This window comes from Heloderma suspectum, chromosome 4, assembly GCF_057233095.1.
Source record: "Heloderma suspectum isolate Gila_16-S chromosome 4, 16-S_ref, whole genome shotgun sequence".
Classification (NCBI taxonomy): Eukaryota; Metazoa; Chordata; class Lepidosauria; order Squamata; family Helodermatidae; genus Heloderma; species Heloderma suspectum.
In genome coordinates, this window is record NC_139461.1 from 132,138,652 (window position 1) to 132,157,852 (window position 19,201).

Genomic DNA, 19,201 nt, shown 5'->3' on the forward strand with positions numbered 1-19,201 from the left:
TTCTATGATTCTATGACTATTCTATGATGTACCCACCCAGACCCTAAGATCATCTTCAGGGGTCCTTCTCCAGGAGCCCCTGGCAAAAGAGATAAGGCAGGTGGCTACCAGGAAAAAAGGTATTTTCTGCTGTGGCACCCTGATTGTGGAATGAATTCCCTACAGAGGTTTGCCTGGAGCCTACGCTGTACTCTTTCTGGCACCAGGTGAAGACCTTTTTATTTTCCCAGGCCTTTTTAGCATTCTACTTTATTAGCTCTGCTGTCTTAAATCCGCTATTGCATTTTAAATATCTGCAGTGCTGCTAGGTTTTACTCTGGTTGCATTTTTATTCTGTACTTTTAATCTATTATATTTGATATTGTACTTTCTGTTGTATTTTTGTGGTTTTAATTTTGTAAACCTCCCAGAGAGCTTCGGCTCTTGGACAGTATAATAAATAAATAAATGTGCATGATGCAGTACTTGTTGGGAGTAGTCAGTACAGTGAATTCATGAGCAACTGACCCTCTGGTTTTTATGGAACTACTACCAAAACAATTAAAACACACCCGGTGCACTCTAGCAACACTATAAACGAGCATACCTCCAAACAGCACTATGGAAGTCTACCCATCTAATTAGTTCACCTCCCATGGACCCTCTGGATTTTGGATGTGAGGTTTTGTCAACCGCAACAGAGGAGAACACACCTTGCAAGCTGCTATGAGGTACCCCTCTAGTGCCCAACATGGTAATGAATCTTATCACATATTCATGCACCAAAAGTTGTAGTAGTGCATATGGGTGCAGTAAAGTCCGATTAAGGTGTACAACATTCTGCACTTGCTAAGGTGACTGTAGCAATGGAATGATACATGATCTGGACAATAGCGATGAAGATATCTGTGCTGATACTTAAAATTAATAATGGAAATAACTGTAGTAATTTAATGCTTACATTCAGTAATAGAAATACTTCCTGATCCTTAAATATACCACCTAAAATTGTAAATGCATTAATAAATGTGGTATTTTATTGAAAATTTGCATTTATATTTGAAGGTAGACAACATGCTTAATGCTCCTGGAACAGTGCCCCCCACCCCAGTATCCTTGGATCCACCCCGATCAGTGTCCTCAAAATCCTTAAATCATTTTGAGATGCTTATAATCCAAACTACACGAGTCTCATGCAGTTGAATAAAATGGAGTATAAAAGAAAAACAAAAAGGTTCAGTCTGCTATATTGAGAAATTTAGAACTGAAATTGTGAAATTTCCCCAAAGTTTAGGGAGTGGCACTCCTCGGATTCAGCACCTCAAAATCATTTAAAAAAACCCAGTAAAAAATCCCCTGTGTATATGATGAAAAGCAAGGTTCAGCCAGAAAATGGTCCTTCTCCCCCAGATTGTGAATGTAGCTCTGCTGTTGTGTCATGAGCAATGGTATCAAGTCAACAGCATTTGTGCTAAATATTTATGTATTTTGTAGCCTGCCCTTTGGTACAAGAGTCTCAGGGTGGAGCACATATTGAAGTAATAAAATGCATATATAAAATTCATATATAAAATTCAATATTAAACAGACATAGGGAGGGGATGTAGGTCAGTGATAGATCATATGTTTGCAGGAGAGGTAGGGCAGCAAAAACTCCTGCCTGAAATCCTGGGGAGTCACTGCCCATCAGTGTTGACAGTACTGGACTAGAGAGAGCATGGGTCTGACTTGGTATAAGGCAGCTTCCTCTGTTCCTTTGTAGCAGAAACAGCAGTCACACAAATTCACCAGAACGGATAAAGCCAGTTAAACGCAGTTTATAGCACATGCTAGTATGCCCAGGAAATTAAAACAGGCTTCACCTGGCACTGCAAGGATGTGGAACCTTTGGCTCATGGCCCTAAACCATCCTGCAGAGGTTCCACATCCAGCCCGCAGAGACTCCTTGGGTTCCTCCATAGAGTGCGTGGCAAGCCCTGCCCATGGAGGAATTCCCGCTGTTATCTCCAATCTCAGATGTGAGTGGCAGGGGACTTGGCCAGAGCTGAGAGGAATGGACACTCTTCCCAGCACTGGCTGAGTCCAAGTCCCTTGACTGCCAGTGGCAGCCAAGTCCCTTTCTCTGTGCTGAGAGGCAAAGAACTCTGTGCCTCTCCTAGCGTGGAGAAAGGCAAAATTGGGGGGCGGGGCAGTAACATCAGTGAGTGTGATCATGCCCACTGACATAATTTGCCTTGTGACGGGCCTGGTGGGGGACAATCCCCCCCCCCAGGGTTCTACAACCTTGTGGTACTGTACTGATAGGAAAGTTGGCACTAGGCAAGGTTTCCTGGGTAGAGCATTTCATATACGTGATGAGACAACATAAACTGTAGGCCATAAGTGACCCAACTGTGCGCTTGTGTTTTCATATGGCAAGGCAAGCTTTATTTAACTATTTATAAACCACCCTCGGGGTGGTACATAAATGCCTTCAGAATGGTTTACATCATAAAATTCCCAGACCACAATGAAATAACCACCAATACAATAATACAACAAAACCATAAAAATATTAAATATGTGTCATTGTGCACATTGAAAAGATTTTTTTTCTATTTGTCTCCTTTTAGGTTCTTTGCACTGATTCCTTGGAGACTATATCATCTGGTTTCACACATACTCCTTGGAGCTGTCATGATGCAGATGATGAAGGAGTTGGTGTTGTCTAGAGTAAGAGGTAAGGTACTGCTTATGTATTTGTCTAACACACAAGTATTAATCAGTAATGTCTGGGAGCCTATAAATATCCCTTTATCTTCCTAACTGCAGCAATAAAAAATTCCCAGGTAAATTACCTTGGGTGGTGCATTAAGTAGAAAGGTGAGTTGCTTACTTTTATGAATAGATAATTTATTAGCTTGCTAAGGAAGGACTTTGCTTTCTAAGGAAAGTGCCTTGTATTCAGTGAGTTTATTTAGAAACATATTCAGGTATGTCAGTCTCTCGTTCTATATATAGAACAAGGCCACATTCTAGAGTTCAAATATAGGCACACGTGAGGGTTTGCACATGCACAGTGGGACATGATTTCCTTCCTTAGAAAGCAGAACCCTATGTTGCATTTTTAATGCTTAGTTATCACAAGAACAAAGCATGTATGTACTGTAAACACTGGACCACCTGGAGGAAAAATGCCTTTTATATTGATTATTCATACATATCTTGTTTTCAGGTGCACAGTTATGGCGAAGCCTCACTGACCGGTAAGCTTTAGTGACTGACATGTGCCAAATTTGTTATTATGCCAATGACTTCTGAATATTAGAACATTCTCATGGTATTAAATGTAAAGAAGAAGTTAGATCCAGTGGAAAAGTGCTTAGTATCATTCTTGCTGTCTGTACTAGTGTTATTTTTGTTCATTTGCCAAGGAACCCATATGTTTTGCTATGGGACACCCAGAGCTTTGCAAAGTCCACTCCTGTTTGGCCTTACCCTTGGTCCACCTGAACTGAGAAGATGACTTAGAACACATCTAGCTCTTGGCTGCAGTTCTGGGTTGGAAGGGGAGGTGGGGAGTGGTGGACATGCTCATTGAGAAGCTTGCATATAATTTCCAATCTCCTTCTTGAGGAACCCCAAATAAGCCTCTGTGGAATTGAGTTTGTAGAAAATGATTTTTTTTCCAGTATTCATTTGTTAATGATATTGAATATTTTGTCTAGTCTGATATATTTGAAAAGTTCTGTTTTGATAGCCAGTGTACAGTTTAAATTTAATTTAAACTTTAAACATAGTTTAATAACTACGGCATCTAATCTTAGTACTGCAATAGCATACATAGCATCTGCATAGCTCATTATATTGAATCTCGCATTGTCTATCATTAGCAAGATTACTGAAGTATTTTATTAATTTCAACTAAGCCAATATGTAGGCGATGGGATATGCATGACACATTACTCCAAACCACAATAAATGACCAGCAATTGCACATCCAGTTTATAAGTACATAGTTCCTCTCCCCATTTTATTCTCACAACAACCCTGTGAGGTAGATTAGGCTGAGAGATAATGATGGGCCAGTGAGTTTCTCGAGTGGGGATTTGAACCTGCATCTCCCTAGTCCTCTGTCTCTGACATTCTAACCACTACAGCACAATAGCTTTTAAATGAGCTGACTGAGTTGATGATTGAGTCATACTCTAGTAGCAATAATACTTTTTGACTCCATATTTGTCCTTATATAGCCTACACATGTGCCATGGTTGGTGTCTTCTCCCTAGTTAGCTATTCTTCCTGATGACTTTGGGAAAGCGTATGTTTCATAGTTATAAGGTGTTCTCATGCATATTGCAGCTAAATCATACTTTTGGCATAGAAATTCAACTTGTGGCTACTACATGATGCTGTTTTGAATACTTATTTCTAAATGTAGAAGACATAAACCATGTAGAAATACTTATTTCTAAATGTAGAAGACATAAACCATGGAGCTTTATGTGAATATGTATTAGCTGATTATTTTAACACTTCATATATATTTTGGCAGTGTGGTGAAGGGGGTATCTTCCATTCTGACATGGACATGGATGACATGGATTGCCATCTATGCAGTCTTTTCCAAAAGTCACTGAAGCATTTAGCCATGGGGCAGGATCTCTGTTGTGGATTTCTGTTTAAGGAACTTGAAAGGTGTTTGCTGTGCTCTGGAGGAGTGAGCAGGATAACTGGGTGAGGAGTAGGCCTTTTTTACTGCTTTTCCTGAACTCCCTCCCTTGTAATTCATTGCAAACAGCTTTTTAAATCCCTTCTGGGTTTAAAAGGCTGCTTCTAATGGGGAGGGCAGTTTATTTTAGCCTCACTTCAGTTGGGACTATTGTCTTTGGGTTGTAAATCTGGGCATGTCTTCTAAGATTATGACATCGTAGTTGCAACATATCTGTATACTAGTTTGATGTGTAAAAGAATAAGATGAGATTTGTAATGTGGCTTGCTCCTTAACCAATGGTGGAAGTACTATGAACAAGCTATGGGACCGCAAGCTCTATTTCCCACTCCCTTGGCCGCACCCCTACCACTATTAGCTGTAATTCACCATTATGCCTGCACTGATGTTTTCATAATTGATGTTAACCCCTGTTCACTCCTAACCCAGGATTTGAAACCACGTTTTCAAATTTCTGTACAGATTTGGTGATGGTAGGCCTTAGTGACTCTCAAGTGAGTTTCCTGCTGATTCAGAAAAAGGTTCTACTTCTTTTTGGTCTCTTACATCTGTTGCTTCATGATTTAATATTTTTATGTGCCTTGTCTAGTACAGTACATGCCAACGTCAAGAAGGTTGAAGATAAAATTCTAGGGGGGAAATGGAAAAAGAGCCTTTGAAGGGAAGGGTTTATTTACATCCTAACATCCATATTGTCCATGCTGTAGTCCTGCCATGTTGCTTCCTAATATTGTTGTATTTCAGGCGCTCTTCAGGTGTTTATATCTTTTATTCTGTTATATATCACACAAATGTTTAATCAGCTCACCTAAACTGTATTGGCTTTGTTTTATCAATGGAGGGAGCAATCCTATGGCCGCTAGTCAGGGGCTAGACCGCCATAGGATATGTGGTTTTCCAGGAACTGACCTTGGAGCCCGCACTCTGAGGTCGGTTCCCGGAGAACCGACCTTCCCCCCCTTTCCATGCTGCCTCGCAGGCAGCATGGAACAGCTCTGCACTCGGAAGAGGGGCGCAGAACAGCCAAAACAGGGTGTTCCGGGGGGCGTTCCAGGGCAGGGAAGGCGGAAATTCTGGTACGACTCATCCTATGTGTCATCCAGCAGCCTCCTCCCCTGCTCCGCCTTCCCCCGGCTAGACAGCCGAAATCGGCTGTCTAGCCGCAAATGCAGGGCAGGAGAAGCATGGAGGGAACGATCTCCTCCGTGCTTCTCCTGCCCTGCACTGGATAGGCGGTCACCTCCGAGTTCAGAGGCAGCTGCCTATCCCCATAGGATTGTGCCCTAAGTGACTTATAAAAGAAACTGCTAGTCACAGGTCAGCAATTATATTATGCTAAGAAGCAATAGTCTGACTTCAAGAATATGTATTTGTTTATGCATTTCCTCAGTCCCTTTTTTCTCCCCTCTCCCACTGCTTTCTTTATTTGGTCATGCAGGACACAATTGCAAGTTTGGAGGGATATACGTTGTTTTGAAGTTCTTGCTAACATCCAGTCTCCTTTGCTCATCTCACACTCACCATTGACAGCTATTGAAGGAAAGAGATGGGACCTTCCTGTAGGGCAGCCTTCCCCACCTGGTGCCCCCCAGATGTGCTGGCTGTAGATGATGGCATTTGTAGTCCCAACACATCAGGGGGCACTAGTTTAGGGAAGGCTGCCATAGGGCTATTTCCTTATCAACTAGTGGAAGTATACCAATTTGCAGGAGTCTGTTACCAGAAATGGGGGGCGGAGTAGATGGGAGGAATCTTGTATGTCTCGCCTGCCTCTTTCTTACTTTTTTTGGCTTTTCAGCTTCATGTTTTTTCAGTGAATGAGCTATATTCTTGGCAGTTGGTAGGAAGATCCTATAGAGGGCAGCAGAGTATTTTTAATGTAGTACATGTTGTATCTATCCTGTATTAATGCTGAAGGAAAGATATGCAAAGCTTACTTTGGGTGGAGCATGCATGCATGTCATTATCATTTAAATAATAAATCTTATTTTGACCTAATGTGGATTGGACCTTGATAGCCATTGGTCTTTAAATTGTGTTTAAATTATACAAATTAAAAAGGTTTACATATTTTTGCATAACTCTTGTTTTTAGTTGTTGTTGGAAGGGGCAAGCATCTATATAAAGTACTAAAGTTTCATCCTATGGCCACTGAAAATTATATTATTTCACCCCTCAGGTTTCTGAGATTTTATCACACATGACTGCATGCACATGTTTCTGTCATTGCAACTATAATGACTTGCTTTAAAAAAAATTAGGGCATTGAATTCTGTGCTCAGTTTAACACCATGTGGTCTCAGAGAATTGTGGGCTGACATACAGCCCTCTCTAAGGGTTGTTTCACATATTTGATTTTCAAACATGGAAATAGCAACAAGATGTTTCTGTGGATAGCCCAGTCCATATTTAGCTTCTTTCATGTGGTACTCTTCACAGGACAGATTGAATTGAGGGGAAGAAAGTAGACAGTGTGCATGTGTGAATGGGCTTAAAATACTTACAGGGTCTGATCTTATAACAGTGAGCTAGCTTCTGCTTTTCTAAGCTTTTAAAACATGTTACTCTTTAAAGGGGGAGGTTTAGAAATCCTTAACAGGCTTGGAAATCTCACTACCAGTCTGATAATGATATTTGGGTCAGAGAACACCTAGAACTGCCATCCTGAGAGCGAGTGACATATATATGAAATAATACCTTACATAAATTTAATGGCATACGGCATTAAATGTCTTCCTGAAGCACTTTGATCACATTATTGCCCACAATAGCAACAGATGACAGTCAGACGCCTTCCCAAGCTGATGCACACATACACACACACACATGCGCACACACTTATCTCCATCTTCTCCTTCCCATCTCTTGTTGGTTTGTCTTGTTCCGTATAATTCCACAGATGCCCAGGACTGAAAAAGGGTCCCCATTTAATTATTAGAACCCTCATTTCTTTACCATTGTTTTGTACTAGCCAAAGGCCCAGTATGTCTGTCAAACATTTTTGTTCTAACTTTACTTACAGTTCTTCTCCTTCATTTCTTTTATTGTTATAGCAAATGAAAAATCTTAAACTATGGATAAGCGGGAGGGGGAAAACAGGGAGGGAGGGAAGGTTTGTTTTTGTGCGTCGGCAAAGATTAGCTTTATTGATGCACCAAAATTGTCATGTGGCAATTAGCTTGTATTAGTGGGGAAAGTGTGAGAGGCTGAGGGTTGTGAAGTATGCAAGGGTGGAGGCCAGAAAGAGGTAGCCTTTTGACCTTTCCTTGTATCCTGGTTTGCTAAACACAAGCACTGGATTACAAAACAGTCTGTGTGGGAATTATTTACAGAAGGCACAAGGACCTGGAGCAGCAGCTGAGTGTCGTGTGCAAACGTCTGGGTTATGGCAACGCTGGAGGGGTGTGCTTTCCATCAGCACATCTGATTAGTCACTAACCTAGGCAGGAATGTCCTGGCACGAGCTTATCATAGCATGTGAACACATCAGCAGAATAACATGTTTATTTCCTTTCAAGAATTTCAGCACACAGTCTGGCCACATGCAGCTTTGTGTTTTATATACGGATTTGCATGGAAACAAAATGTTGCAACATATTTTCTGTGAATTGATCTCCCTAGTAAAGCGTACAGACTCAATGTGTTTATGTACCGAAAATCACTTGAAACTTTAAACCGTGAGGTATCTTTTTTTTCCAGCACGCTCTGTACTATAATCCTCTATGTGACAGCAGCTTCTGCCCTCGTTTAAGCTCTTAGCAGCATTCCCTGGAACCCCTTCTCCCTAATGCCATGGTCTGTTGGACCACTTTTAGTTACCCAAGACCTTTACAGGCGTGACAAAATGAATACATTGCAAGTGCTACTGTGTAGAAAATAATGTGCAACCTTTATGTGCGTGTTATGTTGTGTGTATCACCTGAAGGTTTGTTTTGGAATATTCTGGTGCTAAGTATCATATATTTCCAAAACATATAGAAGAATTTATGGCTCTTTCCCTTTTGACAATGATACTTCTTGTTTAGTAAATTGTAAGATAGTTTACACTTCATAATCCTGAATGAAGGGGACAGGATATATTTTATTACTAAGTACTTTAGAATAATTGGGCACTTTTACTGGGTGTTTGCAATATGTAAAAACCAGACAGTTAGTCAACTTAAAAAACACAACTTGTTCACATAATCCAAAGGAAAATAGCATAGGTTTAGAAGAAAGACAGCTTCACCTTCTCCTTAGTACAGTAAAACTATACTATGTAAAACTGTCACACTATAGAACAAAGATGTGGAAAAAGTCCTCCCCAAAATATGATAAACACCAAAAACTGCTGATGTCTATTAAATTCTGTCCAACAATACAGAATATTAATATGGTAGTTTTTAATCATATATGTCGGCTTGGATCCAGAATCTCCCTTCTGTGAACAAAAGGGCCTTTAATCCAGCAGAGGCACCTGCTGATGGAAGGGGGAGAGGCTGTTTTTACCAGCTGTCCCTATAACCTCTCACATCACCTCTAACATTGTACTGGAGGGTCCCCCAACCCTCCATAGCAGATTTTCAGGAGATGCAAGGAATTACAAGGGGAAGCCTCCCCATTTCTTTCAGAGGGAGCATTCCCTGAGTGGAACTCCATTCATGGGATCTCTGGCTCCAACCCGTAAAGTGCAGTAATTAGAGAAATCCTGTAGTAAATGGTGTTAATGTCCTCAAGGGATCCCTTCAAAAATTGCTTGAAGATATGTATTCAGTTATTGACTCTCAAGTTCAATCTTTGACATGCTCTTAAGTTGATAGCAACTGTGGTGCCAATTCAGCATTAGCACCACAGTTCCATAATGTCCACACCGAAAACCTTATAGTTCAAATTATAAAACATATACAGTTATCTTGGTTTTTGTTTGTCCCTCAGTATTTAAGATGATAATTAGGAAAGACATAGATCCATTCCAAATTGGAGCTCCAATTTTTTTCCTGGAATGATTCAACTATGGAATCAAAGGCTAGAAGTGATACCATTTTATTTAGAAGACTACTTCTGAGCAACCTGTTAGAATATTCAAAACCTCTCAGTCACTCAGTTCAAGAGTTGTCTTGAACTGTCTTTATTAGTGAATAAAGAGATGCCATTCAGATAAGGTATGTTTGTCCTGATACTACCATTGTGTAATGTTTGTTTTAATTAAGAGTGGGTTATGCCCCATTAAGCAGCAAAATGAAGGCTAGCAATTAACAACCACATGCAAGACAGTGAAGATCCTGCAGCAGGGATGTCAAATGGGGATTCAGCCTGTATACCACTACCTAACTCTGGCCAAGGGAAGAACTGTAGGAAGATCATCCAAGAAAGCCTCTTTCCACTGGTAGGATTTTAGGTGATAAGGTGTTACGTCCTAGTGCCATAAAAAAAGGGGTGGGGAACCTGTAGCTCTCCAGGTGTTGTTGGACTCCAACTTCCATCATACTGGCTAGGACATGCTGGAATCCAACAACATCTGGAAGGCCACAGGTTCTTAATCGCTGCTATAAAGGTCAGGCTTGTCTCTTATTAGACTGTCTTTGCTTTGTCCTCCCGCTTGTTTTTTGCCTAGTCTTGGACTGCACAGGAACCAGGTGTGACAATGGTTGCATGAAATGCAGACATTTGTTATGGCAAATCCAACATGTGCAAATCTAACGTGTGCACATTCCAAGCTCACTCACTCTTTCTCAGGTATAAAAAATTAAAAACAAGGTATACAACTCTCAATTATCCACAATTCAGTGTTTTTGCTTAAGTACTTTGGTGGATAACTGAGAGTGCTTTTTAAAAACAAACAGATTTATACTTCTTATGCACCCATATTAAATCACATATTTTGATTGTGTTAAAAGAGTTAACAAATGTTTGGTAAGTCTCAAGATAAAGTCCATTAATATGTGGTTTTTATGTGGATCAGATAAGCACTTGAAATAACCTAGAAGTAAAAAAAATCACTTAGGCCCCATCTACATGGGACTTTTACTCCAGTTCTGCTCCACTCCCAAGTCAATCATGTCAGATGACGCATGCTGCTCTCTGTAGCTAGCCCAGCATTTCTTGCCCTAAATCCAGCTTTTTTTTCAAACGCATTTTTTGACGGATGTTCCTGTCGCAACGGCTTCAGTGCTGTTTGGGAGTCTGTGTAACCTCAGCTGGCTTCAGCACGGACTGGTGGAAGTGGCGCTGATTGCCACTGATTGGCTGAAGGGAAAGTTACCTGGGGCGGGGGGAAAGCAGAGGGGTAAACATGTCTACCTTAAAGTAACTCATTGCCTTCAATTCTACTTTGCTGAGTACAGGAGCAGCCCTGCTGCTTTGAAACTGTGCTGTTGTGAATGTGGGCTCAGTCACTGCCTCTCACTTTAAATATTGATCGAGCTTCGGAGTGGGGAGAGGAGCCAGCCCAGCTGTTTTGAAACTGCACAGCTACAAAGGAGCACAGCTAAGAAATGGTGGACGCCTGTTGATGCAAAGCTGCATAACTGAGAAAGGGTGGATGCCAGGGCGGATGATTTTCATGAATGTGTATACAGAAGCACTTCATTGAGCCCGTGTGTGTGTGTGTGGGGGAGTCTGTTGATTGGGCAGTTAATATACATCAAAGACAAGGTGCTGGTCACTCTTTCCTCTCTGGCTCCGCGCTCTCTGCTCCGCGCTCTTACACTCCTGCTCATTCTGCTCAGTCTCAGGGTGGCGCCTGCTTGCCTGCCTCATAAATGTGTGTGTGTATGTGGGGTTGTCATGAATGTCTGCTCGTAAGCAAGTCTTCCATTGCACTTCGTTGAACACACGAGAGAGGGAGAGCAAGCCTCCGCTCGTTGGCTGCCCTGCACCTACGCAATTGCTGATGTTCATTTCTACTTGCGGCAGGACTCGCCCACCCTAACTAATGTGGCTTCAGTTCCTGTTTACCCTGCAAAAGAGGAGGAATACAGCACTGTGTGTACCATGGAAAAAGCTGATCCATTTCTGTGAAAGTGCGAATTTTGCCCAAATCGCTTCACAAAACGTTTCCGCTTAGATTGGCCCATGGCTGCATAATGTAGGAATGCTCTCTGACTACCCCTGGAGGAGGAATCGTTATTTTAAATTTCCACATGCAATGCCCATGTAAATCTTCTCCCTGTCCCCGATCTCTTCCCCTTTCTCCTAAGAGGAATGGATGACACTAGGGGGAGGAGGGGCTGTGTCTAGCAGTGACACCATGATTCTCCTCCTGCCTTAGGATATGCCCCAAACAGTAAAAGGGCATATGATGCAGTTGCAAGGTAATGGGCGTACAGGTTTACAGGCTGCCGCCCCTCATTTGTTTAATTATTTTTAGATATTTATACCCTGTTACGTCAGGTCAAAGCGCTCTTTGTGCTGCTGACAAATATGTTAAGGCAATAAAATATGCAAATCAATGTAAAGCACAGTAAATACACAGCAGAATAACAGCAATTAAAACTAAAATCTAAAAACAAAACCCAGAAGGATTAATGAATTTGAAAAGTCCAAGGCCTCAGTGCAGCCCCTGCCTCCCCCAATTTTTGTTTAATATTTTGCAATTAAAATGGAGACCAGTACTGCTGCAGAGCACAAAAAGGATCAAAATTAGCTTTCCTGCAAGCTAATTTTTACCCTTTTGGTGCTCCACAGCAGTTCCTGACACCATCTTGTTTTTTGTCTCCCCCCCTCCCCGTTTCAACATCCGTGGGACTGGGGGTCCAGGGAGTGAAAATGGCTCCCAGACCTCCCAAATTTCTCACCCCTGGCCTAGGTAAATAAAAAGGTCTTCACCATGTAGTGAAAAGACATCAGATTCATTCCAGGTGAGCCTCCCTGCAGGTGGCATTCCACATCTGAGGGCACCACAACTGAAAAGATCCTGTCTCCAGTTGCCTTCTGCCTTGCATCTGCCACAAGAAGATCCAGGGTCTCTAATTCTTAATGTTTTGGCAGGATAATGTGGGAACAGGTGGTTCTTGAGGTGCTAGGCTCCCTAGCTGCCCAGAGACTTAAGGGATAATACCAACACTTTGGATTGTGCTTAACTTGGCCGGGAACAAATGCAGTCATTTAAGGACTGGTGAGACTGTGTCCCAGTCAATAGCATAGCTGCTGTATTTTGAACCACTTTAAGTTTTTGAACAGTCCTCAAGGGAAGCCCCACGTTCAACACACTCTGCTAGTCCAAATAGAATGTTAATCAGAGCATGGATAACTGTGGCCAAGTTATTTCTGTCTAGGAGGGGCTGCGGTTGGTGTACCATCCTAAGCTGCTGAAAGATGCTTCACGCACACATGCCAATTAGGTCTGCAAAGACAAGGGCAGATCGAATAGCACCTCCCGCCCAGCTGTCAATCTGATCTTTCAGAGGGAGTGCAACCCCATGCAGACCAGGCTGCCAAATCAGATGAATCACCCACCAATAGTACTTCCGTCTTGTCCAGGATGAGCTTCAGTTTGTTGTCTGTCCAGTCAGTTATGAGTTTCAGGCACCAGTTCAGCACTTCCACAGCAACTCTTGAATGGGATGAAAAGAAGAAGTAGAGTAAGACTTCATTCTTTGGAGAAAGAGAAGAGCATGGATACATTTAAAGGTGGAGATGAAGAAGAAAAAAAATCAAGACAGAGGTTTCCTTGGAAGTTTTAAGGGGTCAGAAAGTCGCAGGAAGCGTTGGACCTCTAAATATATGAGACAGGGGCATTATCCTGTGTTTAGGAGGATGAAATTTCATTGGTAATTTGGTAGGTTTAACTCCTTGGCTGGGGTATCCCATTTTTTATGTGAAGTGGCTAGTACTGGGTTCAGATGTGGCATGCATTCAATTTGCACAAACTTATATTTTTGGCTGGTAGGTTAATGGAATGACTGCTGGAAAAAACAGGTCAGTGGTGGCCTAGGCTATACCACTCAGAGGCAGAGTTACCTACAGACTGCTCTGACACTTAACTAAGCATAAGCATTCTTCAAATCAATATATTGATGTTAATCCAAAACATGAATACTTTTCAGTGAATCAGAACACTTATCATTCACTAAGCCTCATTCTAGTTATCACAAGCAAAACCAGATATTCCTCATTATAATTATGATTGACAGAACTTGTAGCTTGTCTGTAACATCAATATCCCGAAGCTCTTCCAAAAATAAATCCCCTTCCTCGTGGGTATGGACATAAATATCTCTCCCTTAAAGAAAACATGCAGGTTTTAGTGGAAAGACCCACCTGTAGCCAATGCTGCATTTTCTAAGTGTTTCAGAGGACAGATCTAATAATATCTGGATTCGTGATAAAAGCCAACTGTGTGACAGTCTTAGATGGTTTCTTTCTTTCCTCTCTGGGCATAAATAGAGGCTGGTTTTAGGGGATGCTTTTTTGGGATGCCATAGCAACTGTCATGTGATGCTAGAATCTTTCTGTTCCAGCTGGTGTTCTATGGGATCTCAGCATCATTTCATATTTGTTTGTATTGCGGCTAGCATACTACAGATATCTTAGTGTTTTAGTCATGATACACTGTTTTATGCCTGATTTTAAGGTGTATATATTTATCTGTTTAGCTTTGTGTTTGCACTACAGCAGTATCACCGTTTTTAAGAGGCCTAGATATCTATATCATCTGCTAAAAAAAACAAAAAATGATGCTCTCAGATAAGCTTCTCCATCCTTGTTACAAACAAGTAATGAAGAAGCTCACAGTGTCACATTGACTCTGAAAGTGGTCAACTTGGCATGCTCACAGGACAAAGGAAAAATGAAATTCTCAGGCTTGGAGCTTCACAGGAAGGTCTTGCCAGCTGCGATCTCTTATGTTAATGGGACCTCACCTGCTCCTTGCAACTTCTCATGGTAAGTAGTTCAGAAAATGCAGCAGTAAGTCTTAGGCTGATTAGGTTTTTTTACCTATATTCTATACAATAAAATGAATAGTGGAGGTTTTAAGGACAAATAATGTAAAGGATCTAAAATGGTAGGAGTTGAAGAAATTAAATGTACTATAACTGCTAATGTGTTACAATGCAGTGGTAGAAAAATGACCCTTAGAGAGTGATTCTCTTTGCTGTAGTTTCTAGATGCATTACCAATCTTCTATCTTATAGTTGTTCAACAGGTTCCTGTAGCCAAAACTCTCAAAGAACTTGAGGTGATCATCATTCAGTGGTAAGGAGCCCAGCACTCTGTCTAGTTCATTTCTGGTTGGGAAACTGGTGCAGCATGGTTTGTGCATGAAACCTTTAACGTCATTTCAAGTTTTGCGATGGTGTCAGTCTTACGAACATCTGAAGCTGCCTTATATTGGGTCAGAGCACTGGCCCAATATTTTCTGCACTGGGTGGTAGCAGCTATCTTGGACAGAAAAACCTTTCCTAGCCCTGCCACTTGTGATCCTTTTAGCTGGAGATTGAACCGAAAACCTTCTGCATGCAAAGCATGTTTTTTCCCACTGATCCACTGTATTCCTTACAGCCTGCCCCCAAACATATTTATTTGAAAATTTGATTGATAATCTGTAGACTGAATTTACTAGAGTAGTATAGCAGTACAGTAGGGAGATTTAACTAGATGTTTTAAATTAAGATTAAGAAAGGTTATCCATACATAGGAATGCAATTTGAGTGTTCACGACTTAGATCATATTTGCTTTTTCCATCCCAAAGCTCAGCATAAATCTAAGTACTTAAATCCTGTAGATTTTCATGAAAGAGTTAAGCATCTGCTTGAATTTCTCCATTAAAATCAAATGTGCTTAGAAGTGCTTAACCTTGGCTGGATTGTGCCCAATGTATGTGGTTTTCTGTGCCTTGCTCTAAAGTCTTAATATCAAGTCTTAATAATAGTTCATGTAACAGTGCTATCACATGGGATTTCACTTTTTAAAATTAATAATTAATCTGATACTTAAAAGTATGTAACCACTAAGATTACTTCCTCAAGCAAAGAAGCCAGTTGGCTCAATTCCAAAGCTCCTTGCTCCTTGAGTACCTTGAGCACCCTTTGAACGTGGGCTGCCTCATTCATCATAGTATTGAATGGCTTTGCTTGCATTTCCATTTTGCATATGGAACTGCTCCCAACATTGCAGTGAATAAGGAAGGCTGTGCTCAAGAGGAGCTTAATGTGTGCATTGGAGAGTCATCGGAGGGTTGACCAGTGGCCATTGGGTCATTTTTATTGGGTGCCTTTGTGTATATGGTGTTATCTCATTTTGTTATTTTTTATTGTATTGTTATTTTTTAACCATTGTTTAATGTTTTGTGGTTTTAAATATTGTACATAGCCTTGGGAGAGTTTACCCTAAAAGGTAGATTATAAATCTTTTCAACAAATTGAGTCTGGCATTCTGTCTCAGTGCATGTAGAAGAAACACTACATTTGTAGGGCACTGGTAGGCGAGATCTTACACAAAGCAGAACAGTGTTGAGCAGAGGCCTAGCACAACTGTGGAGACAATCCCCTCCCCCCCTGCAGTTCCAGATGTGGAGCAGCGGATTGTGCTTGACTTCTCAGAGGTGGAGTGTAAGGTCAGAGATAAGGTCAGCATGAGGTCATAGGTACAGCATTAGGTATGGGGATTATCCTTGACCTTTCACAGAGGTGCAGCAGGAAGGGCATTTGCTTGCCAATCACAACTTTTCGCTTGGCTATCAAGGCCAGCCAAAATTTGTGAGTACCTGTTTATAGTTAAGTGTATCATTCTTCCAATGAGAATGGTATGCTTTAAGCTGGCGTTTGTGGGGCACCTTTTATATGATGTGGCTGATATAGAAGGAATAGACATTCACTCTCCTTTGCAGTTAGCAATAAACCCCCCCCCCCCACACACACACACACACAAACACACCTTGCCACAATATGCTCCCTCTGGCTTCATTTGATGAACTCCCTGAAGTATTGGTCTCCTCGAACACTTCTACTTGTTCTCTTGATCCTATTCTTCTCATCTTTTAGTCAATGTTATTCCTGTTAGTCTTCCTTCTTTGCTTCATATTATTAATCTGTCCTCGTCTTCCAGTTTGTTTCCTTCTGCATTTAAGCATACGATGGGGTATCTCATTCTCAAAAGCTTTCTCTTGATGTGCTTTCCTTTCTAATTATCATCCTCTTTCTTCGTTGCCTTTTGTTTCAAAAGTCCTGGAACAGGTGGTTTATTCCCGCTGCCTCAATTTTCATTTTAGTAATTCTGATTTGGATCCTTTTCAGTCTGGATTCCATCCCTTGCATTCAGGGGCGTTGCTAGATTCTTAAACGATCTGGGGCACAGGCCCATAACACAAATTTGCATATATAGATAATATATATCCGAGTCTAAGCACACCCCTTATATGTGTGTGCATGTGTGCTTGCATGTGTGTATAGATTATTTACATACATTTATAAGAAGTGTGCGCTGACCCCCCCCCCCCTTCAACTCAGACACCGATTCAGCATTTTGGAAAACATCTCGCTTTTGTTTGGGTCAATTTGTAGTTGGTCCACCTCAGCTCAGCACCAAACCCGAGTCAAGGTTTGGAAAAATGAGTCTTTATGCTTCCTGTTGACTACCATGGGAAATTAGGAAAAAACTGTAACTTTTTTCTCTTGGTCCAAACTGGATGATAATTTCAGGCATAGTAGCCCCCTAGGAGGGGATTACACCCGCCCAATGTTCAGAAAAATAGGTGCAGGGTTTATATTTTGATTTTCTTTTAAAGGGAACTGCCAATAACATTTAAATTCCTTGGAAGAATTGGATAAACATTTCAGGATTCATTACCTGATCAGAGGAGATCGCATCTGCCAAATTTCAGAATGCTAACTACAAGGGTTTTTGTGCATTTTGAGGTCTCCAAAAGAGGACATACCTATCTCTCTATGTTCCTTGTGGACCATTGTTCTGAAAATTACAGACAGCCTAGAGTTGTCCCTAAGTAAGAAACCTGCAAAGTTTCACAAAGGTAGGTGCAGCAGTTCATGTGGAAGGGGAGTTCTCCAATTTGGGGGAGGGAGTGATTTGCTTTCCCTTCCATTCACCCCTTCCCCAGTAGTTTTAGGTAAGTTTGTATGAAAATGCACAGGTCATTAGGGGTGTCCCGCAGGCAAGAAACCTGCAAAGTTCCTGAAGGATATACATGCATGCAAATTTAGAATGATGAAATGTAAATAAATTCTAGTCAGTGTTAGCAGCAGGTGAACATGTTGGGGCTTCTGAGTAGGCATACATAGGCTTGTATAAAGGAGCCGTATTTATCTCCCCTCCACTTAAAAAACAAACCCCAAACTTCTATTTTTATTAAAGCTTTCTGTTCATAGGAACATAAGAAGCTGCCTTATACTGAGTCAGACCCTGGGTCCATCTAGCCCAGTACTGTCAGCACTGACTGACAGCAGTGGCTTTCCAGGGTTTCAGACCAGATTCTTCCCTAGCCCTACCTGACACTGGGGATTGCACCTTGGACCTTCTGCATACCAGTCATGTTCTCTACCACTGAGCTACAGCTCTTCCTATTGCTGGATAACGGCAACTGACAAAACAGCCGCAGATTTGTTTCTTGGCAACCATGCGAACCCACTTTTCTCAAAGACTTGAGTGAGAAGGAGAAAAACCAACCCTCTTGTCTGTTTGTATAAAGTCAAATACAGTCTAGAACTTCTCTTGCCCACCGAAGAGATTCCAGTTCGGGGCAGTAAAGTCAGATGCTGTGTGAAATACTAGTATTTCACATGGAGCTCTTTCTTCCCTTCCTTCTCCCTCTTCAAAATGTAATTGCAAGCAAGCTCCCAACAGTGGGCATGTAAGAGCAGAAAAGACAAGTAGGGGGAGAGAGGTTTTTCTGCACCTCAAAAAAAACCTACACCAGAGATTAGAGATAGTAACCTCTTAATGGTCACCTTAAACACCTTCTGATCAGGATCTCTAACCCCCTGTCCGGCTTGACAGTTTTTACTTTTTGTTTTAGTCTTTGATGAAAGGAAACTTTATGCATGGCTAGCACAAAAGCCATGCGACCCAACTGTCTGAAATTTGGCAGGTTCAGTCAGCTCCATAGGGGCTGCCAGATCCCCAAATTCCATGAACTTTTGTGGAAGCACAAAAAAATTATAGCTCTTTACTTTGACAGATTTTCTTGAAAAAAGCAAATTTTACCTGTGGCTAGCACAAAAGCCATTGGACCCAACTGTCTGAACTTTAGCACATTCAATCAGCTCCATAGGGGCTGTCAGGTCCCCAAATTCCATGCACTTATGTGGAAGGACAAAAAATTATAGCACTTTGTTTTGACAGATTTTCTTGAAAATAGCAAATTTTACCTGTGACTAGCACAAAAGCCACTGGACCTAACTGCCTGAAATTGGGCAGGTTTAATCAGATCCATGGGCGCTACCACCCCTCCATATTTCATATATTTATCATACAAACTAAAAAAATTATAGATGTTTCTGTTTTCCAATGCAATTCAATGGGAAAATGTAAAAAAAAAAAAAAGCAATTGGGACAGCTCAAAAGATCTGGGGCAC

General features: G+C 41.4%; 1 protein-coding gene across 1 annotated transcript in view; it reads left to right on the forward strand.

The window, feature by feature from the left end:
- The window catches only part of RETREG1 (reticulophagy regulator 1), a 58,238-nt gene that overhangs the window by 7,341 nt on the left and 31,696 nt on the right, over positions 1 to 19,201 (forward strand). Inside the window, exons 2-3 of the mRNA XM_084850565.1 lie at positions 2,592 to 2,698; positions 3,194 to 3,224. Of these exons, the coding sequence (XP_084706691.1) occupies positions 2,592 to 2,698; positions 3,194 to 3,224 (138 nt within the window). The remainder of the gene's footprint in view (positions 1 to 2,591; positions 2,699 to 3,193; positions 3,225 to 19,201) is intronic.